This window comes from Rhinolophus hipposideros (assembly GCF_964194185.1).
Source record: "Rhinolophus hipposideros genome assembly, contig: HAP1_SCAFFOLD_649, whole genome shotgun sequence".
Lineage (NCBI taxonomy): Eukaryota > Metazoa > Chordata > Mammalia > Chiroptera > Rhinolophidae > Rhinolophus > Rhinolophus hipposideros.
In genome coordinates this window covers 195-21,343 of record NW_027669071.1, presented here as the reverse complement: position 1 = coordinate 21,343, position 21,149 = coordinate 195, and the positions used below count along the sequence as shown (strand labels likewise).

The 21,149-nt window shown below is 49.6% G+C and overlaps 1 protein-coding gene across 1 annotated transcript; it reads left to right on the top strand.

Annotated features, from left to right (window-relative positions):
- Positions 1-4,233: 4,233 nt before the first annotated feature.
- Positions 4,234-16,184, top strand: LOC308495699 (C-Maf-inducing protein-like; the record flags this gene model as incomplete). The annotated part of the gene is made up of 4 exons (XM_081080692.1): positions 4,234-4,298; positions 6,695-6,775; positions 14,445-14,548; positions 16,080-16,184. Coding segments are annotated over exons 2-4 (266 nt in total), but the record flags the coding sequence as incomplete, so codon positions are not given.
- Between the last annotated feature and the right edge of the window lie 4,965 nt (positions 16,185-21,149).

Here is a 21,149-nt window from a genome sequence, read left to right as displayed (position 1 = left end):
ACCTGGGCACCCCCAATCACCCACTACCACCCTTCTCTGGTACGCTATTAATAAATTGGTTTCACAGATGTTTGTTATCATGTGAGTACAGGTATGTGCCAGATACTAGTGTCCATTTCACAGAATAAAGCCACCATTTGAGGGATTTATTGTTTGCTGGGAGAACCTGGCAGGTCAACAGATGATCAAGAAACTACATGGTCAGGGGTTGAAATTTGTTCTGGGTGACAGAGGAGCACACAGGACAGGCACCTAACCTCCTCTGTCAGGGAGGGTGCTGGTAGGAAGATGACAGAGGGCTTCCAGGAGGAGGTGAGCACAAACTGAGTCTTAAAGGATGGATAGGAGTACTCCCAGGAAAGGAAAGGCAGTCCAGACAGTGGGTCCAGCATATGCTGAGGCAAAGTGATGAGCCTGCTGGTGGAGAAATAGGCTGGAACGTGGAGGGCAGGGAAGGAATCAGCATCTTCCGCTCCTTGCTGGCGACACGTTGGGTCTCCCACTCTGGGCCTTGGCCCTGGAAGGGAAGGCAAGGGCTTTGGACTTAGGACGAGCCTGGGAAAGGAATTTTGGTCTGAGAAATCCAAGCTGCATTTATCCAGCTAATTTGGCCGGGCTGACCCCTTAATAGGGCTGGGCTGAGCCTTTCTGCTCAGCAGGAATGCCTCAAAACAGGGAAGAATTTGATCTGAGGCTCTGATCCCTTAAGCTCTCTTACCCCCCCTCTTAGTATTCTTTATTCCCAATGCTGTTACCATTATTATGAAGCCTTCTGTATGTAGCCTCCTTTCATTACAGCGATTACATTATCTGATTTGACCTGTTGGCAATTAGTCTTCTCCCAACAGAGCTTGGTATAAATAAATAAATAAATAAATAAATAAATAAATAAATAAATAAATAAATAAATAAATAAATAAATAAATAAATATAGATATGTACTTATTTTTCGTTAAGTAGTTTTACAAGTAACTGGAGTTGGTTTTATTCACTCCATCAGTCAGGCATCCATGCAGTAGGTAACTGTTGACTGGTAACAGCTGGCATGTCACTGGGCAAGCATGGACCTGGAGGTCCAACCCCAGTTGCGTTCCCCTGTGCTGGTAAAGAAAGTGTGTTTAAAGCTGAATATGGGTTCACGTTCAGAGCCAAGTGCAGAGCCTGGGCCCACCCCATACTAACTGTGATCTTGGGCAAGTAATGGAAGAACTTTACATTTTATTTAGTTTTATTAAAGTTATCTTTAATTTTGCAAGTCTCTGATGAGTGTGTTTTCCTTGCAAAAAAAAAATTTTTCAGCCCCACTCCAGCACCCTCTTCAGAGACAGCCCCCTGGGGGTTTCCAGGTGGTGATGAACCCACACAGACAGATAGGCTTGTGTTTTTGTTTTCTTGTTTTTAACATGCAGGATGTGATGGTGTATATGGTATGCATTTGGTTTTTTTACAACATGTCTTGAAGATTCTTTCAAGTCTTTTCATACATGTCTGCCCCCAGGTTTCTCACCCTTGGCACTAGTGACAATTGGAGATGAATAATCCTTTGTGGTGGTGGCCGTCCTGTGCACTGTAGGACGTTGAACAGCGTCCCTGGCCTTGACCCACTAGATGCCAATAGCACTCCCCTGTCGTGACGATCAGAAATGTCTCCAGACGTGCTGATTTCCCCTGGAGGGCAAAGTCACCCCAAGTGAGAACCGCTGGTCTACCCCATTATTGTTAGTGGTTCAAGAATATTTGTATTTAACCAGGTGGCCATTCACATAGTTTCCAGCTAACGTGACGCTCCAAGCCGTAGCCTCCTCACCTGTGAAATGGGTGAGACAGGACTGCTGGAAGCATTAAGTGAACTAGTGCACCTAATATGCGTAGCTCGTAGAAACAGTCCACAAAAATATAAGCTTTCTTATTAATTATACATTTTTAAATTATCATCGTTCTGTGACCAGGGCAGGCCTTGTAACCTCCCTGACCCTTTGTCTCTTCGTCTATATAAATGAAAATAACTACTGCTTGACTGCCCGAGTTGTAATGAGGATCAAATGAGATAGTAGCTGTGAAAGCATGGGGCCCATGCCGGACACCCACTGTGGGCCGTTAGTTCGTTCCCATGCCTCTATTCCTTGACTCATTCCCACAAAAGTGGGGGCTTGGTGTGATTAAAGGGGCTCCACCACGGGGGATGCCCCCTGCACATGGGACCTCCTCCCAGAGCTTGGTCTGGGGAGCAGAGCCTCAGGCCAGGCAGTGGCCTGCAGGCTGGGGGAGGCTCCCAGTCCCTGTGCCCCTGCTGTAATGTCACCTCTCCCGGTGTTTACGGGCCAGCACGTTGAAAGGGGCAGCAGAGTCCCCACACAGCCACCAGATGCTAAGCCTCACAGTCCAGGAGAATTTTCCACGATGATGGGATATTCTTCGTCTGCACTATCCAATATGGGAACCACTAACTTCCTGTGACTATTGAAATGTGTTCAGTTCAACTGAGGAGCTGCATTCTTTATTTCATTTAAAATCGTTTGTTGCATGTCAGTGAAAATTTGGATAGTCCCATGTGCAGTCCTAGACAATAAGGCCCTGGGCCTGTTCTTCAGGTGTTTGTCAGCTGATTGTTGGTGCTGCAGAACAGAAGCTTCATTCTGAGGACTTCGTTTTTCACAGAGGGGTGCTCACGTGCACAGCCAGTCCACTGAGGGTCACCTCTTGCTGGTGTCAGTTATCCTTTCCTTTCCCCAACGGCCCCAAGACAAGCAGAAGGCCTTACTGAGAGGCCCCTGTGTATCCAAGGGCATTGTTGTAGGAAGCAGAGCAAGGAGACCCTCCAAAACTAAGGGCAGGGTCTGAATTGCGGAAGTTGGTGATGAGCAGACCATGTCATCATGGAGCCTTCCTGGGGAGTTGGACAAAATCGTCACCTCTTGCTGCTGTGCCCAGTATAGCCCAGGATGGTCCCTCTGCAAGGGCGTCAGTGACATGCTGTGCTCCAGGCAATGGGCTTACCAAGCCTGAGACTCCAAAGCTTCTAGAGTGTTCTCTTAGCAAATCCTCCTCAACAACGCTGTCAATCAGTAACTCTAGATTTTCCCATTTTGTAGACTAGAAGACTAATGCCCAGAGAGGGTGAGTTGTCCGCCCAAGGTCACACATGCTCGCAGTTTTCGTGCTGGGTCCTGGGTCTCCTGTTTCTGAATCTTGTGCACAGCGTGGCAAACAGGAAACAGAGTGGACTTCACATAGGCATTAACCATCTAGTAACTAACACTGAAAGCTGGCCTACTTCAGGCTCTCTGAGAGGCACTGACACTAGGGCTTCTCAGGTGGGGCCCTGGGGGACATTGGCATTGTCTGAACACATTTTCTAATTTTTCAAAATTTTTATTTGAATTTGAAATTTAGCAGAATCATTAAAACAGAAATTATGAAAGGGACCAAAAAATCAAGAATCAAACACCATTCAAGCTATGAGACCCTTGCATAGGAATGGCAGTGGAACCAGTAACTGTTGTACAGCTGGCCTAAGAATACTTGGTGAAAATGAATTCAAGGGACGTTAAATATTCTAAACTTCCTTAATATACAATGAAGTGTATTTGGAGACATTTTTGCTTGTTACAACCGGGTTGGGAGTCACTCCTGGCATCTCGTGGGGCAAGAACAAGGAAACTGCTAGACATCCTACAGTATACAGGGCAGCTGCCACCACAAGGAACAGCTGGCCCCAAATGTCAATAGTGCAAGGCTGCGAAACCCTCTCTGCACATCTGACAGCTCTACCCCTCACAGTGACTCTCTGCTCCATTTTCCCAGTGGGAACCCAGGGGTCCAGAGAAAGGAAATAACCTGCTTTAATTGTCACACCATAGTAAGCACCAGAGTCAGGACTTGAACCCTGGACTCTGCCCCTAAAGCCTGGACTTATAACCACTATGGTATGCTGCCCTGTAGTCAGGGACTATTGATCTGAGAGGGATATCTTCAGGTCATGAAACCCCTGAAGTTACATGCATCATTGTATATATTTTTCTTGGAGGAAACCCAGAGCTTTATCAGCTTCTCAGTGGGAGCCATGTGCCGCCCAAAATTTAGTGGGCCTGGCCTGCAAGTTAGAGAATGGGCCTTTTTTGCCCAGAGGGTGTCAGGGAGGTTTTACTTTCCATCGTGCCTCTTACACAGATGTACACCCTCTTTACGATTCCTTCCAAGAGATTCCAACTGACATTTGTTTCATTGTCTTTCAGGCAATCGCTCCTTTGCTGGAAAACAACCATCCACCACCAGATCTCTGTGAATTCTTTTGCAAGGTATGGCATTGCTGAAGGGGGGCTGTTCGCAGGACCAGCCTGCCTCTGTGTGTACACTCTGGGTGTTGGCTTTGCACAATTTGCTGTAAACGCAGGCCCGCCGACTGGGGTCAGGGCTCTCCACACAGCCGGAAGGCAAGCCAATTACCCCATTCTTAGAATTACAACCCCTTCTCTGCCAGACAGGTGATATTGGAGGCCCAGGGTCCAAACCAGTGGGTCAGAGAGGAGCATGCAGCTTTTCCTTGGAATGTCTTCATGGCTGCCTTGGGAGAAGTTTGCAGCAGCTTTTCTGGGCTCCTGACATCAGAGCCGGGTTATTATTAGCCACGGCTCCTCTGAGCACCAGTTGGCCCACAGTGGGAGCACAGCTGTGGGGCTTTCCTGAGCAGGGAAAGAAGGCAGGGAATGCCAGGTTAGCTGGGAGGAGCCACAGAGCGGGATACCCGCTCCCAGGGACACAGCTCCAGCCTCACAGTGGGATTTACCTGGAACATTTCCAGGGCACGTCAGGCATCCCTTATTTCTCAGGCACACCTCAGCGGTCCGGAGCTGAACCAGTGTGCAGTCCAGTTATTTCTTTGCTGTATGATTATTTTATGTAATGATTTGACGTCCTTGGAAAGGCACAGTGCTTAGGTCTTCTGCTTCCCAGCGCTCCCCTGGTCTCGCTCTTGATGACTCATCTCATTCATGCTCCTTCCCTCCCACGTGGCCTGACAAAGCGGGCACCTAGGAGGCCTGATGGTTTCCGGAGGAAAGGGGGACTGGGGTACACTTATTGCCCTCATCCCCTGCCCGTCAGCCCTGCCCCACCCCCCACACAGGGATCCCGCCTGTGTCTGTTTTTCGGGACACAGGCTTTAGGGAGACAGGATTGCATCGTCCTCTTTGGCCCTATCGCTCCATCAGGAGACCTTTTCCAGTGCCCCACAGAACAGAGGGTGGGCCCAGCCTGCGGGCCTGCAGTGTCCCGGGTACATTCTTGTGTGGGCATGTGCAAGTGTGTGTTCTCTGGTCCAAGCCAGTAAGGAGGGTCCAAGTGGCTAAGCACCCGATTGACAGTTCTGCCTGAGCGTGTGTGCATGCAAGAGCACACCTGCACAGGCATCGGGGCACAGGAAGGGAAGAAGTAACGGTTTGGTGACACTGAAGACAACTAAGATGGGCCTCTTTGCCCCCAAGCAGAGTGGGGTCAGGTAACCCGGTGTTTGAGCTCCTGAGGATGGCCAGTGGTTCCCTTACCTGTCACAGCTGGTCATCTCCTCTCTTGATATTTGGTCCAATTTAATCCAAATCTTCTTGTTCTCCTTTCAGCTGTATGGTTTCTCCCAGATCTCATGGTTTTCAAACTTGTTCTAGAACAATGGACCTTTGTTCAAAGTAAATCATACCTGGAGACTCCTGGTAGTAGTTTGAAAAACAGTGACGTAGCATAAACCATCTTTTTGGGCATTACCTGATAGAACGCTCCACTGGTGCTAAAACAGGGCTGCTCTGCCATTTGGAGGGAGGGGGTCCCCGCCATGGGAGCCTGTGAGCCTTTCGGCTGTTTTCCCTTTGTGGAGGTCAGAGCCGCAGGCTCAGTGCCTGGCCTCACAGGCAGCCTGGGGAAAGGAGAGCTTGAGGGAAACAAAGCCACTCCCACTGACTCCACGCTGGACCAGCTCTCTGGACACACCAGGCCGTTTCCCCTACCAGACTTCAAGACCGGGACCCCAAGAGCTGAGGAAAGTTATCCAATACATCTTGGATTTCCCAGCAAAGCCCTGATTTCTAATATCCCAAGTCCAGTGTCCTCATCCAGGGGTTGGAAACTTAGCACCTTTAGGCCCTCCATACGTGCGTTGGAGTGGTGGGGTCTTGTCTGCTCCACTGGAAGTCCTTCAATTTCAATTTGAAAACAAAACTTCCTGCCAGTAAAATAAAATACATCTGAGAGCTGCATTTGGCCTGCAGGTTGCTGCCAGCTTATGAAAGCCCACGATTGAAAAATCACAGAATTTTCAAGATTCTGGTGTCTAAACCCCAAACCTCTGGTACTCTTGCCCGGATTCCCAAGAGATTGCTGTTAGACCATGTGCTCTGGATCTTAGTGCTGCGAAAGTCTCGCTGAATTAAATACGGGTCATGTTAGAACCGACTCCTCCATCTGAAACCATATCACACTTGAAGATCAAAACAAAATGCAAACAAATGATCCCAACCCTACACACTTTTCTTAAAAAAAGGGAATAAAAAGCTATGCAACCGTATTCAGCAAGGGCACCCAGGCACAGTGCTGAGCTCACTGCCTCCAAGCCCTGTTGGGAGCCCCAGTCAGGCTTCCGCAGGCCCGAGGGCCCCAGCTAGACCCTGCCGGGTGAAGCGCTGACCGTGTGCTCCCGTTTCCCCAGCACTGCAGAGAGCGGCCCCGGTCTATGGTGGTCATTGAAGTCTTCACCCCCGTGGTCCAGAGAATCCTCAAGCATAACATGGTGAGTTCCCTGCCCTCCCTGACTGCAAAGCTGGAGGAGGAGGGCGCAAGGCCTCCCCAGCCTTTCACTTCTCCAGAGGTTTGGGGTGGGGTTGGCTGGCCTGACAGCCAGGGACTGCCTTTGGGATTCTGTTTATGTTGGGGTTTCTGTGCAGCCTGTCTCCCCTTGGTTCCATCTTTTTCTAGTAAGACAACAGTATCTGTAGGTACTCTGCCCTTGAAGGGAGCGCAACTCAGTCCTTCACTGGGAGTTGTCCCAGAGACGTCCTTCCAGAGTGTGGAAGAAGGGGCGGGGGGGGGGGAAATAGTAACTGCAGTGGAGAAACCTGACAGTCACGACCTGCGCCAGATGATCAAGGTCAATACCAGCAGTGATGTATGTCGTGGCAATAATGTGCCCTGGATATGGCATGAGGAGAAGGGCACTTTACCTCTGGGTCTTCCTTTCTCAAACCCACAACCCCTGTCTAATCAAGAGACAAACAGCAGACCAATCCCAATTGAGGGACTTTCTGCCGTCCTCCTTAAAACTGTCTAGGTCATCAAAAACAAGGAAAGTCTGAGAAACTGTCATAGTCTGGAAGACCTATGGAGACATGACAACTAAATGTAATGGGGTATCTGGATAGGATCCTGGCAAAAGGATGTTAGGGAAAAACAGAGGAAATCTGAATTAACCGTAGACTTTAGTCAAGTTTTTAAAAAGAGAGTAGCAAAATTTAATTGCACACTTATAGTGAACCAGGCACTTATAGTCTGTGTGGCCCCTTTGCATTCTCTGATCAGTTTGATGAGAACAGCAAGTATTGTTTTCTCCATATTACATGTGGGGAAACAGGCTTAGCAAGGTCTGTTTACTGGCCCCAGGGCCACAGCTAAGAATAAGCATAACTAACCTCTACTCACAGATATTTATTGAACATCTTCTTAGAGCCAGCCATATTATGGCTCTACGTGTATTACATCATTTAACCCTTATGACAGCCTGTGACCTCCTTTTACAAATGAGGAGCCTGAGAGCCAGAAGGTTCCATAGGTTACTCAGGGAACCTATGAGTAGCCGTGATTACTCATGAGTGATACCAAGTAGCACGCAGCCTGAAGCAAGGGCTGGTGTTCCAACATGCTCTACCGAGCCAGCCACCAGCCAGACTTAAGTTCATCTCGGTGACATGGAGACATTGGAGTAATTCAGCACAGGTTGAGCCACCAAATCAGTGGCGGGATGCCTATGACTACTGCCCCTGGCCCTGTCAAGATTTAGCTCATGAAAACAACTCTGAAAAAGGCTTTGTGAAGTAGCTTTCCTGTCTCCACACCATGCTCCTAAAGAATATAACCTATCCCCCTTCCCCAATCAGGAATGGAAATGTATGACATGTGCTAGTCATCCTTCTCCCACGCTTATGGCAGACATCATTAATTGATTGCAGTGCTCTTCCTAAAGAGCCCAGAGATAGCTTCAGAATCTTTCTCAACACAGCATTCCAAGCAGCCCCCACCAATTGAACCCTGTTGGTACCATACAATTTCCGTTTACCATTCTCTCTCCTGAACAGTCACACACCGTAATTGAATTGTTGCTTGTTTCTGAGATCTTTCTGGGTTTCAGATAAATGCATTTCTTGTTTTCTGAACACAGGGAGAGGGATATTCCATCCAATTCTTTCTCCAGGACTAAGAAAGAAATTCCCTATTTGGTGGTGATGGTGGGCGTGGGGTGGGTGGGGTTCTGCCTTAATTTGGGCTTTACTGGTTTCAAGGGTACTCCCTCGCTTCGGACAGCTGAAAGGAAAGGGTCTCTGATTGTTGATTTTAAAATCACTGCGGATATGGTGGGAGGACAGGGCTGTACCCTTTCAGAATCCAGGGCAAAAGTTCTGGAGTTTCTTTCGCAAAGGACCCTTTCCGATCATAACTTGTCACTGACAGAGCTGCACTCCAGAGCATACTGGCAGGCCCATGCCTCCTCAGCTCATAAACACTTTTGCATATTTCATGGTAGTCAATAGACTGTTTAATAAGGGTTCTTTTGGGACATCTGCCTTCAAAGGGAAAAAACTCAAAATTCAGGCAGCCTCCAACAGCTTAACCATACAACATCTCCCTTATATTTGGCTAGTTTTATGGGCCTGGAGTGTTGACCATGTAATAATTTTCTGGATAAAAATCAGCACGGCTACAGGGCAAATCCAGAATTTATAGCATCTGTTGTGGCCTGGCAGAGATCAGGGACCCTCAGGCATGAATTCTCACTTCACTTTTAAAGAACTTCCCCTAAGTGATCCTTGAGTCTGAGGATGCTATAAAGTGTCTCCTAATTACATGCTGTGTCAGGAGAGAATTGTAGACGGGACCAAGGGGAGCAGCCTCTCCTGCAGAAGAACAGACATGGGTTAAGCAGTGACTGTGGCTTATACCAGTTGCGGGAAGCACGGCAGACCTTTGGTGTCATTCGTTGAATGTTCCTGAGGCTTAGTAAGCAGCCGTAGGCCAGAGGCATCATTTTGGAGCTGGGGCTCTTGGCTGGTGAGTGGGCCTGGCCTGCCACCAGCCATGGGCCTGTTGACATAGCATGACCAGTGACTTCTCTTCATCCCACAGGCACTGTTCCTCATTAAGGAGGCACTTGAACATTTGGGAAATGGGGGAAATCATACACCACAGTTGTGTTCTGGGATTTTGGAGCTTTACCCATTCTCAGTGTGCATCTTTTGTAAACATATCACGTGCCTCAATTTCATGATGAGCATACTGAATCTTAGAGAGGTTGAGTCTCAAAGAGTGTTACTCACTGGGCAGAAAGTAAAATTAGCTACAGATGGAAGCAGCTCTTCAGTATGTTCCTCTGTCATCCCCAGGAATGACTGTGGTCCCTGTGCCCACATGCCACTTATCAGAGTGTTCTTGTGACACAGGAGGCATGGTGTGGCTGTGGGCCCTAGTGGCCCAAGTGGTCTGACTTCCTACTTCCCAAGGGGAGCATATTTGACTTTTCCGAAGAGGCAAAATGTCCCTCACTCACGTGTTGAACAGCCACCAGACCCATTTCTAACGTTCAGTGATTGTGGCTTATACCAGGTGTGGGAAGCACGTGGTGTAAGGAAGAGACCTTGACTATCCAGAAATCTAATCTCAAAGATAATGGCAGTTACCTTGAGCAGGTTCAGTTAAAGTAGTTTTCACAGGATCATAAAACCTTGGATGTGCAAAGGGGCCTAGGGATCAGTTCTTCCGAACCTCATTCCACAGTGGAGACAACGAGGCCCAGAGAGGGACCTGACAGCCCAAGGCCACACAGCTTTCTTGTTACCCCTTTCCAGGGAACTAGGGAAAGTCTGGGCATCATCCTCAATTTGAAAACACAATCAAGCTTCAATCTTCTCGTCATGTAGGGACCTCATCTTCTAGTCAAGTCCTGTCTGTGTGTGCATATGTGTGTACATGTATGAGTGTGTGCATGTTCGGGGGGGCATGCATATGTATGTATGTTCCTTTTGAGCTTTCTCCATGGCTTTTGCTGCCCTCCTGATGCAAAGGCGTAATCCTAGTGGTCAGGATATAATCAGAGGAGTCCCTCCCATTGTCTTGAGGACCCTAATTCAGCCCCTTGGACTCCCAGTGAAGAAGCACCAGGCAGCTCTAGAAGTGCTCCTGTGCGCTGGCCGGAGAGTGTGTGGGGAGGACACAATCCGTTCTGAGCATTCATGAGAGCCCGTTGATCAGGTAGATCCCTTAGGAGAGCCTCCACTGGGTTTGTCTTAGTTCTGATTCAGGTTGCTTTTTATTAAGTGGGTCCCACTGAGCGAGGCCAGGAGGGGCACATGAGTTTGGAGACCAGGCTGCCCTCTGGCTGGTCAACTTCATGCCCACACTCACTTGCCCTCCTGACTGTTTAAAATCCAGCTCATGGGTTTAGACGTCCAGTAACGAAGCCTCTGGTCCCTCACATGGGCCTGGGAATGGACGCAGGATCCTTTCGTGGGCCACGCTTCTCTCTCCTGCACCGTCTGTGTTTCTTCTGACAGGCCTCCGAGGCGACAACCACCACGGAGATTGCCTTTCCACACTTAGCTGAGCTCTGTCACCTGCCCCGTTAACGTGCTGCATTGGGGAAGCTGAGAAAATGTCAGTCTCCAACAATGTCACTCATTGGAGCAGGCAGAGTCCCTCTGTCCTTGCTTAGTGTCCCTTAATTAGGCTTCAGCTGAGGTAAGATATGGGCGCCCATCAGCTGAGCTGGTTGATGAACATGGAGCATCGTCCCCCCTACCCTGCCCGCCCGCAGGCTGGGAACCCAGCCTTTTTCTAATGTTGGACAGATTATTCCTACTCCTCCTTCCTGCCTGCCCCCCGTCCCTGACCTGCAGCCACACGCCAGCCACCTTCCCTCCACACCCGCTCACCGCCCAGCACACACCCCTCCCTTCCCAGGCCACCACTCTCTCACACACACATACACACACACACACACACGTACGCACACGCCTCCCACATTCCTTGTCTTTTACCACACTTCCTCCCTCATCTCTCACACACACACCTCCTCCCTCATCTCACACACACCTCCTCCTTCATCTCTCACACACACACCTCCTCCCTCATCTCTCACACACCTCCTCCTTCATCTCTCACACACACACCTCCTCCCTCATCTCTCACACACACACCTCCTCCCTCATCTCTCACACACCTCCTCCCTCATCTCTCACACACACACCTCCTCCCTCATCTCTCACACACACACCTCCTCCCTCATCTCTCACACACCTCCTCCTTCATCTCTCACACACACACCTCCTCCCTCATCTCTCACACACCTCCTCCTTCATCTCTCACACACACACCTCCTCCCTCATCTCTCACACACCTCCTCCTTCATCTCTCACACACACACCTCCTCCTTCATCTCTCACACACACACCTCCTCCCTCATCTCTCACACACCTCCTCCTTCATCTCTCACACACACACCTCCTCCCTCATCTCTCTCACACGCACCTCCACCCTCATCTCTCTCACACACACCTCCTCCCTCATGTCTCACACACACACCTCCTCCCTCATTTCTCACACACACACCTCCTCCCTCATCTCTCACACACCTCCTCCTTCATCTCTCACACACACACCTCCTCCCTCATCTCTCACACACACACCTCCTCCCTCATCTCTCACACACCTCCTCCTTCATCTCTCACACACACACCTCCTCCCTCATCTCTCACACACCTCCTCCTTCATCTCTCACACACACACCTCCTCCTTCATCTCTCACACACACACCTCCTCCCTCATCTCTCACACACCTCCTCCTTCATCTCTCACACACACACCTCCTCCCTCATCTCTCTCACACGCACCTCCACCCTCATCTCTCTCACACACACCTCCTCCCTCATGTCTCACACACACACCTCCTCCCTCATTTCTCACACACACACCTCCTCCCTCATCTCTCACACACCTCCTCCTTCATCTCTCACACACACACCTCCTCCCTCATCTCTCTCACACGCACCTCCTCCCTCATTTCTCACACACACACCTCCTCCCTCATCTCTCACACACCTCCTCCTTCATCTCTCACACACGCACCTCCACCCTCATCTCTCTCACACACACCTCCTCCCTCATTTCTCACACACACACCTCCTCCCTCATCTCTCACACACCTTCTCCTTCATCTCTCACACACGCACCTCCACCCTCATCTCTCTCACACACACCTCCTCCCTCATTTCTCACACACACACCTCCTCCCTCATCTCTCACACACCTCCTCCTTCATCTCTCACACACACACCTCCTCCCTCATCTCTCACACACACACCTCCTCCCTCATCTCACACACACCTCCTCCTTCATCTCTCACACACACACCTCCTCCCTCATCTCACACACACCTCCTCCTTCATCTCTCACACACACACCTCCTCCCTCATCTCTCTCACACGCACCTCCACCCTCATCTCTCTCACACCTCCTCCTTCATCTCTCTCACACACACCTCCTCCCTCATCTCTCACACACACACCTCCTCCCTCATCTCACACACACCTCCTCCTTCATCTCTCACACACACACCTCCTCCCTCATCTCACACACACCTCCTCCTTCATCTCTCACACACACACCTCCTCCCTCATCTCTCTCACACGCACCTCCACCCTCATCTCTCTCACACCTCCTCCTTCATCTCTCACACACACACCTCCTCCCTCATCTCTCACACACCTCCTCCTTCATCTCTCACACACACACCTCCTCCCTCATCTCTCTCACACGCACCTCCACCCTCATCTCTCTCACACCTCCTCCTTCATCTCTCTCACACACACCTCCTCCCTCATCTCTCACACACCTCCTCCTTCATCTCTCACACACACACCTCCTCCCTCATCTCTCACACACCTCCTCCTTCATCTCTCACACACACACCTCCTCCCTCATCTCTCACACGCACTTCCACCCTCATCTCTCTCACACACACCTCCTCCCTCATTTCTCACACACACACCTCCTCCCTCATCTCTCTCACACACACCTCCTCCCTCATCTCTCTCATACACACCTCCTTCTGTGTCCACGTCTCTCATACCTCCTCCAGCACCACATGTCTCACACATACCTCCTTCCATACCCCACATCTTTTACACACATACCTTCTCCCACACACCACGTCTCACACACACACACACACACACACACACACACACACACACACCTCTTCCCAAACCCCATATCTTACAAACTCACCCTTACCCTTCTAGCCAGCCTTTTTGGAGTTCATCAATTTGTGTCATCTGCCTTTTTATTTTATCCATGTGCCCTTTGAGCATGGCTTTTTCTATAACCAAAAGACAAGATCATCAAACGCTCCTTAAGTTTAGTTCTGGAGCATGGTGGGTGGCTGGGTCAGCTTCAAGAGGAGGGAGCTGCCTGAGAAGCCAGCGATTAGGAACCATTTCCACCCGGGCCACATATGGTTCTTGGGCAGCCGTGGCCCTCTTGCTCAGAAGGATCAAGTATTTCTTCACCAAGGATGTTTGAGGACACAGGGCATTCCTTTTGTCCGGTGTACTTACCTTTATCTCCTTCAAATCTCCAGGAAGTCCCAAAGCACCGCCACCTGAATTGATGGTCCCAGATTGGGGCATCATCTGACTTTGCTGTTCTGAGTGGCCTCAGATAATAGCTCATACAAAGCAGGGGGCCTGAAAACTCTCGGGTGGCTGCAGAAGAAAAGTTCATTGCTTCCCCAAACATTGATGGGGGCCTGGCTCAACATCCGCAGTCCCCTCATGGCCGTGCAGAACAGGGGCCCGAGCTTGGCTGTATTCTGAGCACATCTGTGTGGCACACTGACCCTGCCCCACCACAAGAGTGGGTTGGTACCATGCCAGTGGGTTCCCTACATGTGCCAGAAAACCCCCTTGTGACAGGACATTTCCTGATCTCTATGGGCAGTCATCAGAAGGTATAAGCAAGGTATGGAGCCAGTTCTTTGAAGTGAAAAATATGTGTGCTTTCTAGAAAACGGAGTTAGCTGGTGTCTCCCACTGCCTTCTGTACCAATGGCTTTGGACAGAGAGGGTCTCACCACCCCTTCTGGTCTTCTGGCCTCCTCTGCAGTGTGTCCCAACACCTACCCTCTGTTCTCTCTGCAGGACTTTGGGAAGTGCCCACGACTGAGGCTGTTTACTCAGGAGTACATCCTTGCCTTGAATGAGCTCAACGCGGGGATGGAAGTGGTGAAGAAGTTCATTCAGAGGTGGGTCTCCCGGCTGACCCCCTGCCCACTCTGGCCTTCGAGCCAGCTTTCCTCTCCACCCCAGAACCATGCACTGCAGTGATTTCCGGACAGGAGCCACTGGTGTTCAGAGGCCCTGAGTGTCTCCTGGATCCTCCCATTGAGGCGCTTACTTGCTGTGTGACATTGAGCCAGTTGTTGGACCATTCTGATTCTGTTGTCCTGTTGTTATGTAATTAAATAAGATGATGTGTGAGGAAGCCCCTAGCACAGTGCCTGATGTTCAGTAGGAATTCAGGAAATGGTAATAGTCCTAAATAATTTGAGTATTTCCATGGGTCCCACAGTCTCAGGCTACTGGTGCCTGCTGTGTAGGAAACGATCCCCTGATGGCCCTGGAGATTCGTCATTGGGGACTTAAATAGCCGGCCATCTCCCATACTTGGCCAAGAGTAAGCCAAATATTCTGGTTCTTCCTCCCTGCTGATGGGGAAGTTACTTTTGCTTTGATGTTTCAATTTTTTTCTGTATGCCTCGTTTTCCTCCTCTATAAATGAGACTCATAATACCCACTTCATCCAGTTAATGTGAGGGATTCGGCGCGCTAATACTCATAAACACTAAGAACAATTCATAAACGTGATGGGAGCGTTAGTGGTCCTTGTCATGACTCTTATTTTCTAAGAAAACCAAAATAGCCTGGTTAAATTGGTTCTGAAGTTACATGTTTCCTAAATATACTCACCTAGAATTCACAAAGCATTTCTACATCCAAATGATGTGTCTTTCTGCCAGAGTTTGGGTGACTTCAGGGACCCTTTCAAGCACCAGTTAAGGTTTGCAAAATTTTTTCAAATGAGGTCTCTCTTAGTCCATGTGGCCACAGTAATTTTTCCAGGAATGTTATAGGTTTTGTCCTCAGGCCCCAAACTGCCTTGGGAGTAGGGGGATTAGCCCCATTTCATTGATGAGAGAACTGAGGCACGGAGACAGCCGTGATCAGGAACAGCAGCTTCATTTATGGAGGCATTAGTCACTGTGTCGCAAAGTCTATGCTAGGCCAGGGCGACCATAATAATTTTGCTTCCAAAGCAGGGTGAAATGAGGTATTATGAATAATTATTCCAGAACGTCCAGGCATAAATGTGACTGTCCCAGACATATGGCCTCCATGTGCTGTCTTCTCATGTGTTAGAAAATTGGGTCCTTATTAAAACCCATTAAGGCAAGGGCCGCTGTCCCAATTTAAGGTGAAGGAAACTGAGAAGAGAGAGTTTAAGTAGCTTGCCAAGGCCGCTCAGCTAGCCTTGAATCCAGGCACCCTTGATCTAGAGTCCATGGCCTGGAGCTTTGCTCTCTGCTGCCTGCACATGGCAGAGCCAGGACCGAAATTCCGGTGTTGCCAACTCCCCATCAGAGAGCTCAGTGTTCCCCCAAACCTCACATCCCGAAAGCTGTGTCTGACCAGTTCCCCAGCCTCGCCCCGCCCCCGCTCCCTGCAGTGGGTCCCACTCTGCAGCTCCTTCTCACCCTGCCCTCTGCTCTTTTCCAGCATGCACGGCCCCACAGGGCACTGCCCCCACCCCCGGGTCCTGCCCAACCTAGTGGCTGTGTGCCTGGCCGCCATCTACTCCTGCTATGAAGAGTTCATCAACAGGTTAGTGACCGCTACCACGGGGAGGGTCTGGGCATGGGCATGGTACCATTCCAGGGTGGGGACAGTGAGGGGCTAAGTCACCAAGGGTGGTGGCTTATACATACTGACCAGGCCAAGGAGGTGGAGTGGCTTTCGCCAGGCCAGCATCCAGTGTGTTTGCCAAGTCGCCTGTGCTCGCTGATTCCAGGGCCCAGAACCCAGGGATGTTACTGGAAAAGCAAACACTGTCAATCAACACTGACAACTACAAGGCCATTGTGTTGACCTGGCTTTAGGAACAAGTGTTTTATTCTGAAGATTTCTCACCGCTTGGCACATGTGTCGCATTGGGGCATGTGTGTGTGCGGGTATGTGTGAGAGAGAGAATCTGTGGACGCGTGGTGTGTGTGCATGGAGAGTTGTGTGTGCCCTGTGTGAATGTGTGCATGTTTGTCTGTGCATGCGTGTGAGTGTGTGTACATGTGGGTGTGGATGTTGCCTACATGTGTGAGTGTATGCACAAGAGGTGGCAATAAGGTTTACTCCTCACTTTGTCTTTATAAAGATAGAATTGTATTTTGCCTGTGGCCCACTGTGTGCCAGGTATGATTGTAGTTACCGTGTTTCCCCGAAAATAAGCTCCAGTTAAGATCTCAGCCAGATGGATGTGTTTAGTACGTTATGACAATGTTCCAGAAGAAGATGACATGACTGTAATTGAATAAATGTAGATTGTTGTACATGAAAAAACAAGATATCCCCTGAAAATAAGCCCTAATGGAGCAAAAATTAATAAAAGAACCGGTCTTATTTTTAGGGAAGCATGGTACTGGGGGTAAAAGAGACCACAGATTCACTCTCAGAGCTTGTCCTCTGATGGGAGAAATAATGTACATGTAACTACCATGTTTCACTAAAAATGAGACGTAGCTGGACAATCAGCTCTAATGCATCTTTTGGAGTAAAAATTAATATAAGACCGGGTCTTATAGTAAAATAAGACCTGGTATATTATATATATTTTATATTTATTATATTATACCCAGTCTTATAGTAAAATAAGACCGGGTCTTATATTAATTTTTGCTCCAAGACACATTAGAGCTGATTGTCCGGCGAGGTCTTCTTTTCGGGGAAACTCGGTCTGCAGGATCATGTCAGGTGGTGAGAAATGCTGTGCAAACAATGAAACAGAGCGGTGACCGGAACAGGGCATGGCAGGGATACTGCCTTGGGTTCCCCAGGGTTTGGGTGCAAACCTTATTAGAGAAGTGAGCCCAGAAAGGAGGGAAGGCACCCAGGAACGGAGGACAGCCCCTAGAGCCTGGGTTAATAAGCAGGTGACCACTGCGGGCACCTGTGCGTTCCCTGGATGTCTTGGGAGACTGTGTGGAACAGCCTCACGGTTATTCCTCTGAGGGATGATGACGCTGGGGTACTTACCAGCTCCCGTTCTTCCCTGATTGAGGGTCACTCTTGGGATGCAGAGTGACGCAGATGCCCTTAGTTTGCGTAGAACTTTCTACTGTGACCTCTGGGGGTCATTGGAGAGGATATAATGTGCAGGGCACAGGTGGCCGCTGCTGCAGTCACCCTGTCCAGTTGTTCAGGTGGTACAGTGCACAACTCCAGGGGGACCAAAATGTGTCTGGGCACCATTAGAGCTGGGGACACAGCAGGAATATATTTTCATTCTTAAAGAAAAAGCAGTGGAGCATTCTGAGTCACTGAAAACCCTTGCAAATGGGACTTCTAAAACAAACACTACACTTTGAGTTCTTGGGGAAGGGGCCACAAAACAGCCTTAATAAGAGAGTATTTTCATCTGACTAGGCTTGAGAAGGGAGGATGACTAGTTTTAATGTCCTCGGCCCCAGGTCCTGATTTCAAAGGGGACCATATCCAATCTTGAATCATTTCCCCATTGAGAAAGAGGTAACCAGACATGACGATGTCATGCTGCTCTTTCCCTAGTGCCTGTTCTATGCCCTACATCACGCTACATTACAAGCAAAAAAGAAGTTCAGAGGATAGTGCATGGCCTGTACAGCCATCCCAGCAATCCCAGCACGCCTGTATACCTGAATGGGTACTTGCCCTTGGCCTGGCACACTCTAGCTGTGATCTGCGTAGATTTCAAACTCAGGCCACCCCAGGAAGCAGGAAGAGCATCAGGAATAACACACACACAATCTCTCTCTCTCGCTCTCTCTCTCTCTCTCTCTCTCCTGAAGCCTCCCTGGGCCCACTCCCTGGACGCCTCAACTGGAACTCGGGTTGGGGGCAGAGGCAGGAGCAGGAAACCGCACATCTCAGCATTTTCCCTCTGCGTCTCCAAATCCCTACCTGGGTTCCCTGGAACAGGGTTTTCCTGACTCAGGAACAGGAGGCAGAAAGACAAAGATGCTGGAAATCTCCTTCCCAGTTCCCAGCCCAGGAGAAGGGTAGAGAAGGAAAGACCCAGGATTAGGCACCATGCACACTGCTGCACAGATAGAGGACTGGGGACAGCAACAGCCAGCCTTCATCCTTCTCTCCTTCAGCAACACTCATTTAGTGAGGGTCCGTTATGTGCCATGTGCTGAAAGTACAAAAGTGAACCAGCCGGGTGGGGCCCGTGCCCTCCCAGTGCAGATGGTGGAGCAGCAGATGGAGGGGTGGGGCGTGAGTAAGCAGGCAGTCATCGTACAGTTTGATCAGGGCTGCGATGGCAGAAGCCAGAGGCGTGATTAACATGGAGATCCAGCGTGGAGTTTCAACCCTGGCTGCATATCAGAGTCACCTGGGAAGGCTTTACAAAATCAGAACGTGAAACTAGACATGCCTCTGCCCTGTGACCCAACTCCTCATAGCTTTTGGTATGTTCATCAGAGGATGTGTACAAGAATGTTTACAGCAGCATTAATTGTAATAGCCCCAGACTGAAATCTGCCTCCACTCCAGTCTCCTAGAAGAGTAGAATGGATAAATGAGTTGTGGTCTGTTTTCACAAAGGCGTACCGTACAGCAGCAGGAGTGAATGAATGAACTAGTGTAACCATGAGTAAATCTCACAGATATAATACTGAGCGAAGGAAGCCAGACCCAAAAGACACATACAATGTGATTCTTTTTCCTTGACATTGTACAGGCAAAATGAATCTATGGTAATAGAGGCCCCCTTTGGGGTGGAGAGTTAGGTGGAAAGCCATGAGAGAAGCTTCTGGGTTCCTGGAAATGTTCCACATTTTGATCTGGGCCCTTGATTCTCAACTGGGGGTAGTTTTGACCTCCAGGGAATACTTGGCAATGTCTGAAGACATTTGAGGTTGCCACAACTTGGGTGGGAGATGAGATGCTGCTGGTATCCGGTGGGTAGAAGTCAAGAATGCTGCTAAATATACGACCACCTGCAGGACATCCCCCACAGAGAATCACCAGAATTATCTGGCCCACCATGTCAGCGGTGCCAAGGTGGAGGAATCCTGATCTATCAGCTGGTTACTCCACAGGGGAACATGTGAAAATTCATGAAGCTCTGTGCCTAAGGTTTATGCACTTGACTCTTCTGTGTTTAAGTTATACCCAGAGTATTCTGGAGCGCTGCTCCATTTGGAAGCACACCTCTTCCTGGTATCTTGAATTCGGTCATGGTGGAAGTATTTACACCAAGGAAATTGACAAACTGTAAAGCAGGGCTCCTTTTTTCTGTACTGTTGGTTGTTAAACATTCACTAGCATACTGCTGGTTATGTCTCCATAGAAAGGGGTGGGGGTGGAGGGTACTTGGGTACCACCCACTGCAATTCTGATTTTGTTTGGCTGGCACTGCGATCGGACTTTTTTTTGTTTAACTCCCAAGCAAGTCGAGTGCATGGCCAGAGTTGAGAACCCCTGCTCTCAGGTGAGGAAGGGATCCTTCAGGGAGGTGGTGTTTAAGTTGAGACCTCCTGACTGTCAACAAGGCAAGAGGCAGGACGAGGTGATCCAGGCAGAGACAGAACGTGCAGAGGCCTGGCGGGACAGGTGGAGTTGCCATTAGTCACATATTCCTGTCTATGGTCCTTAAGGACCTACTTCAGGATCCCCTGGACTACTTCTCTAAAAAGCAGACTCTTGGATGCTGCATTTCTGGGTTGGGCCCAGGAATCTGCATTCTTAGCAAGCTCCTCAGGTGATCCACTCCATGCTAAAGATGATCGGCCACAGCAGATGAGGAAGTGACGGAAACTGATTGCAGCAAAAAGAGGGAAAGAGAAGCAAAAAAATGCATTGGAGAGGAGGGCAATCCATGGAGAGACTTGTACCTCTGAGCTCCTCAAACTCCCTGTGCTGAGCTGTGCCTGGGGGTTGTATGTTAAATGAAGGTTCAGGTTCAGCATGTCTGGGGCAGAGGCTAAGACGCCACTTGTCTAACAGACTCCCGGTGATGCTCATGGTGCTGGTCAAGGAACACAGTGTGAGTGACAGAGCTGTGCCTATGTTTCAATTGCGGAGTTTTTATTCTGAAAGCATTGGGGTTGCCAATGGGTTTTAAGTAAAGAGGGGACTTGATGAGATGTCAGTTTCCAAATTTCCCTCTCGTGGCAGGTGCATGCAGGATGGACTGGAAGGGGCAAGCATGACCTTGGGACCATGAGGCAGTGGTTGTAACCAGATACCCAGGGTGGAGGCATGGGGAAAGTAAGGCGAGTCTTGTTGCCTCCTGCACAACTGCCCCAACTCCTGGCACAAAACAGCCCAGACCCTCGGAGCCCACAGTAGTTTGGGTTCTTAAGTGATGCCATTAGTTCCTCCAGGAAATCACGCGAGGACCATGTTCCCGCCAGACCTTTACCGGGCTCTGGTACATCCCACCCTGTTGATTACTCCTTGGAAGATAAAGCCCTGCAGTGCCCTCAGGGCTCGTCCCCAGTGCTCTCAGTGGTACGTGATGTACTCACACACAAAAGAACAGACAACTTGACCCAGGTTAGCGTGGCTCACTGGAAAATCACCTGCTCTGAG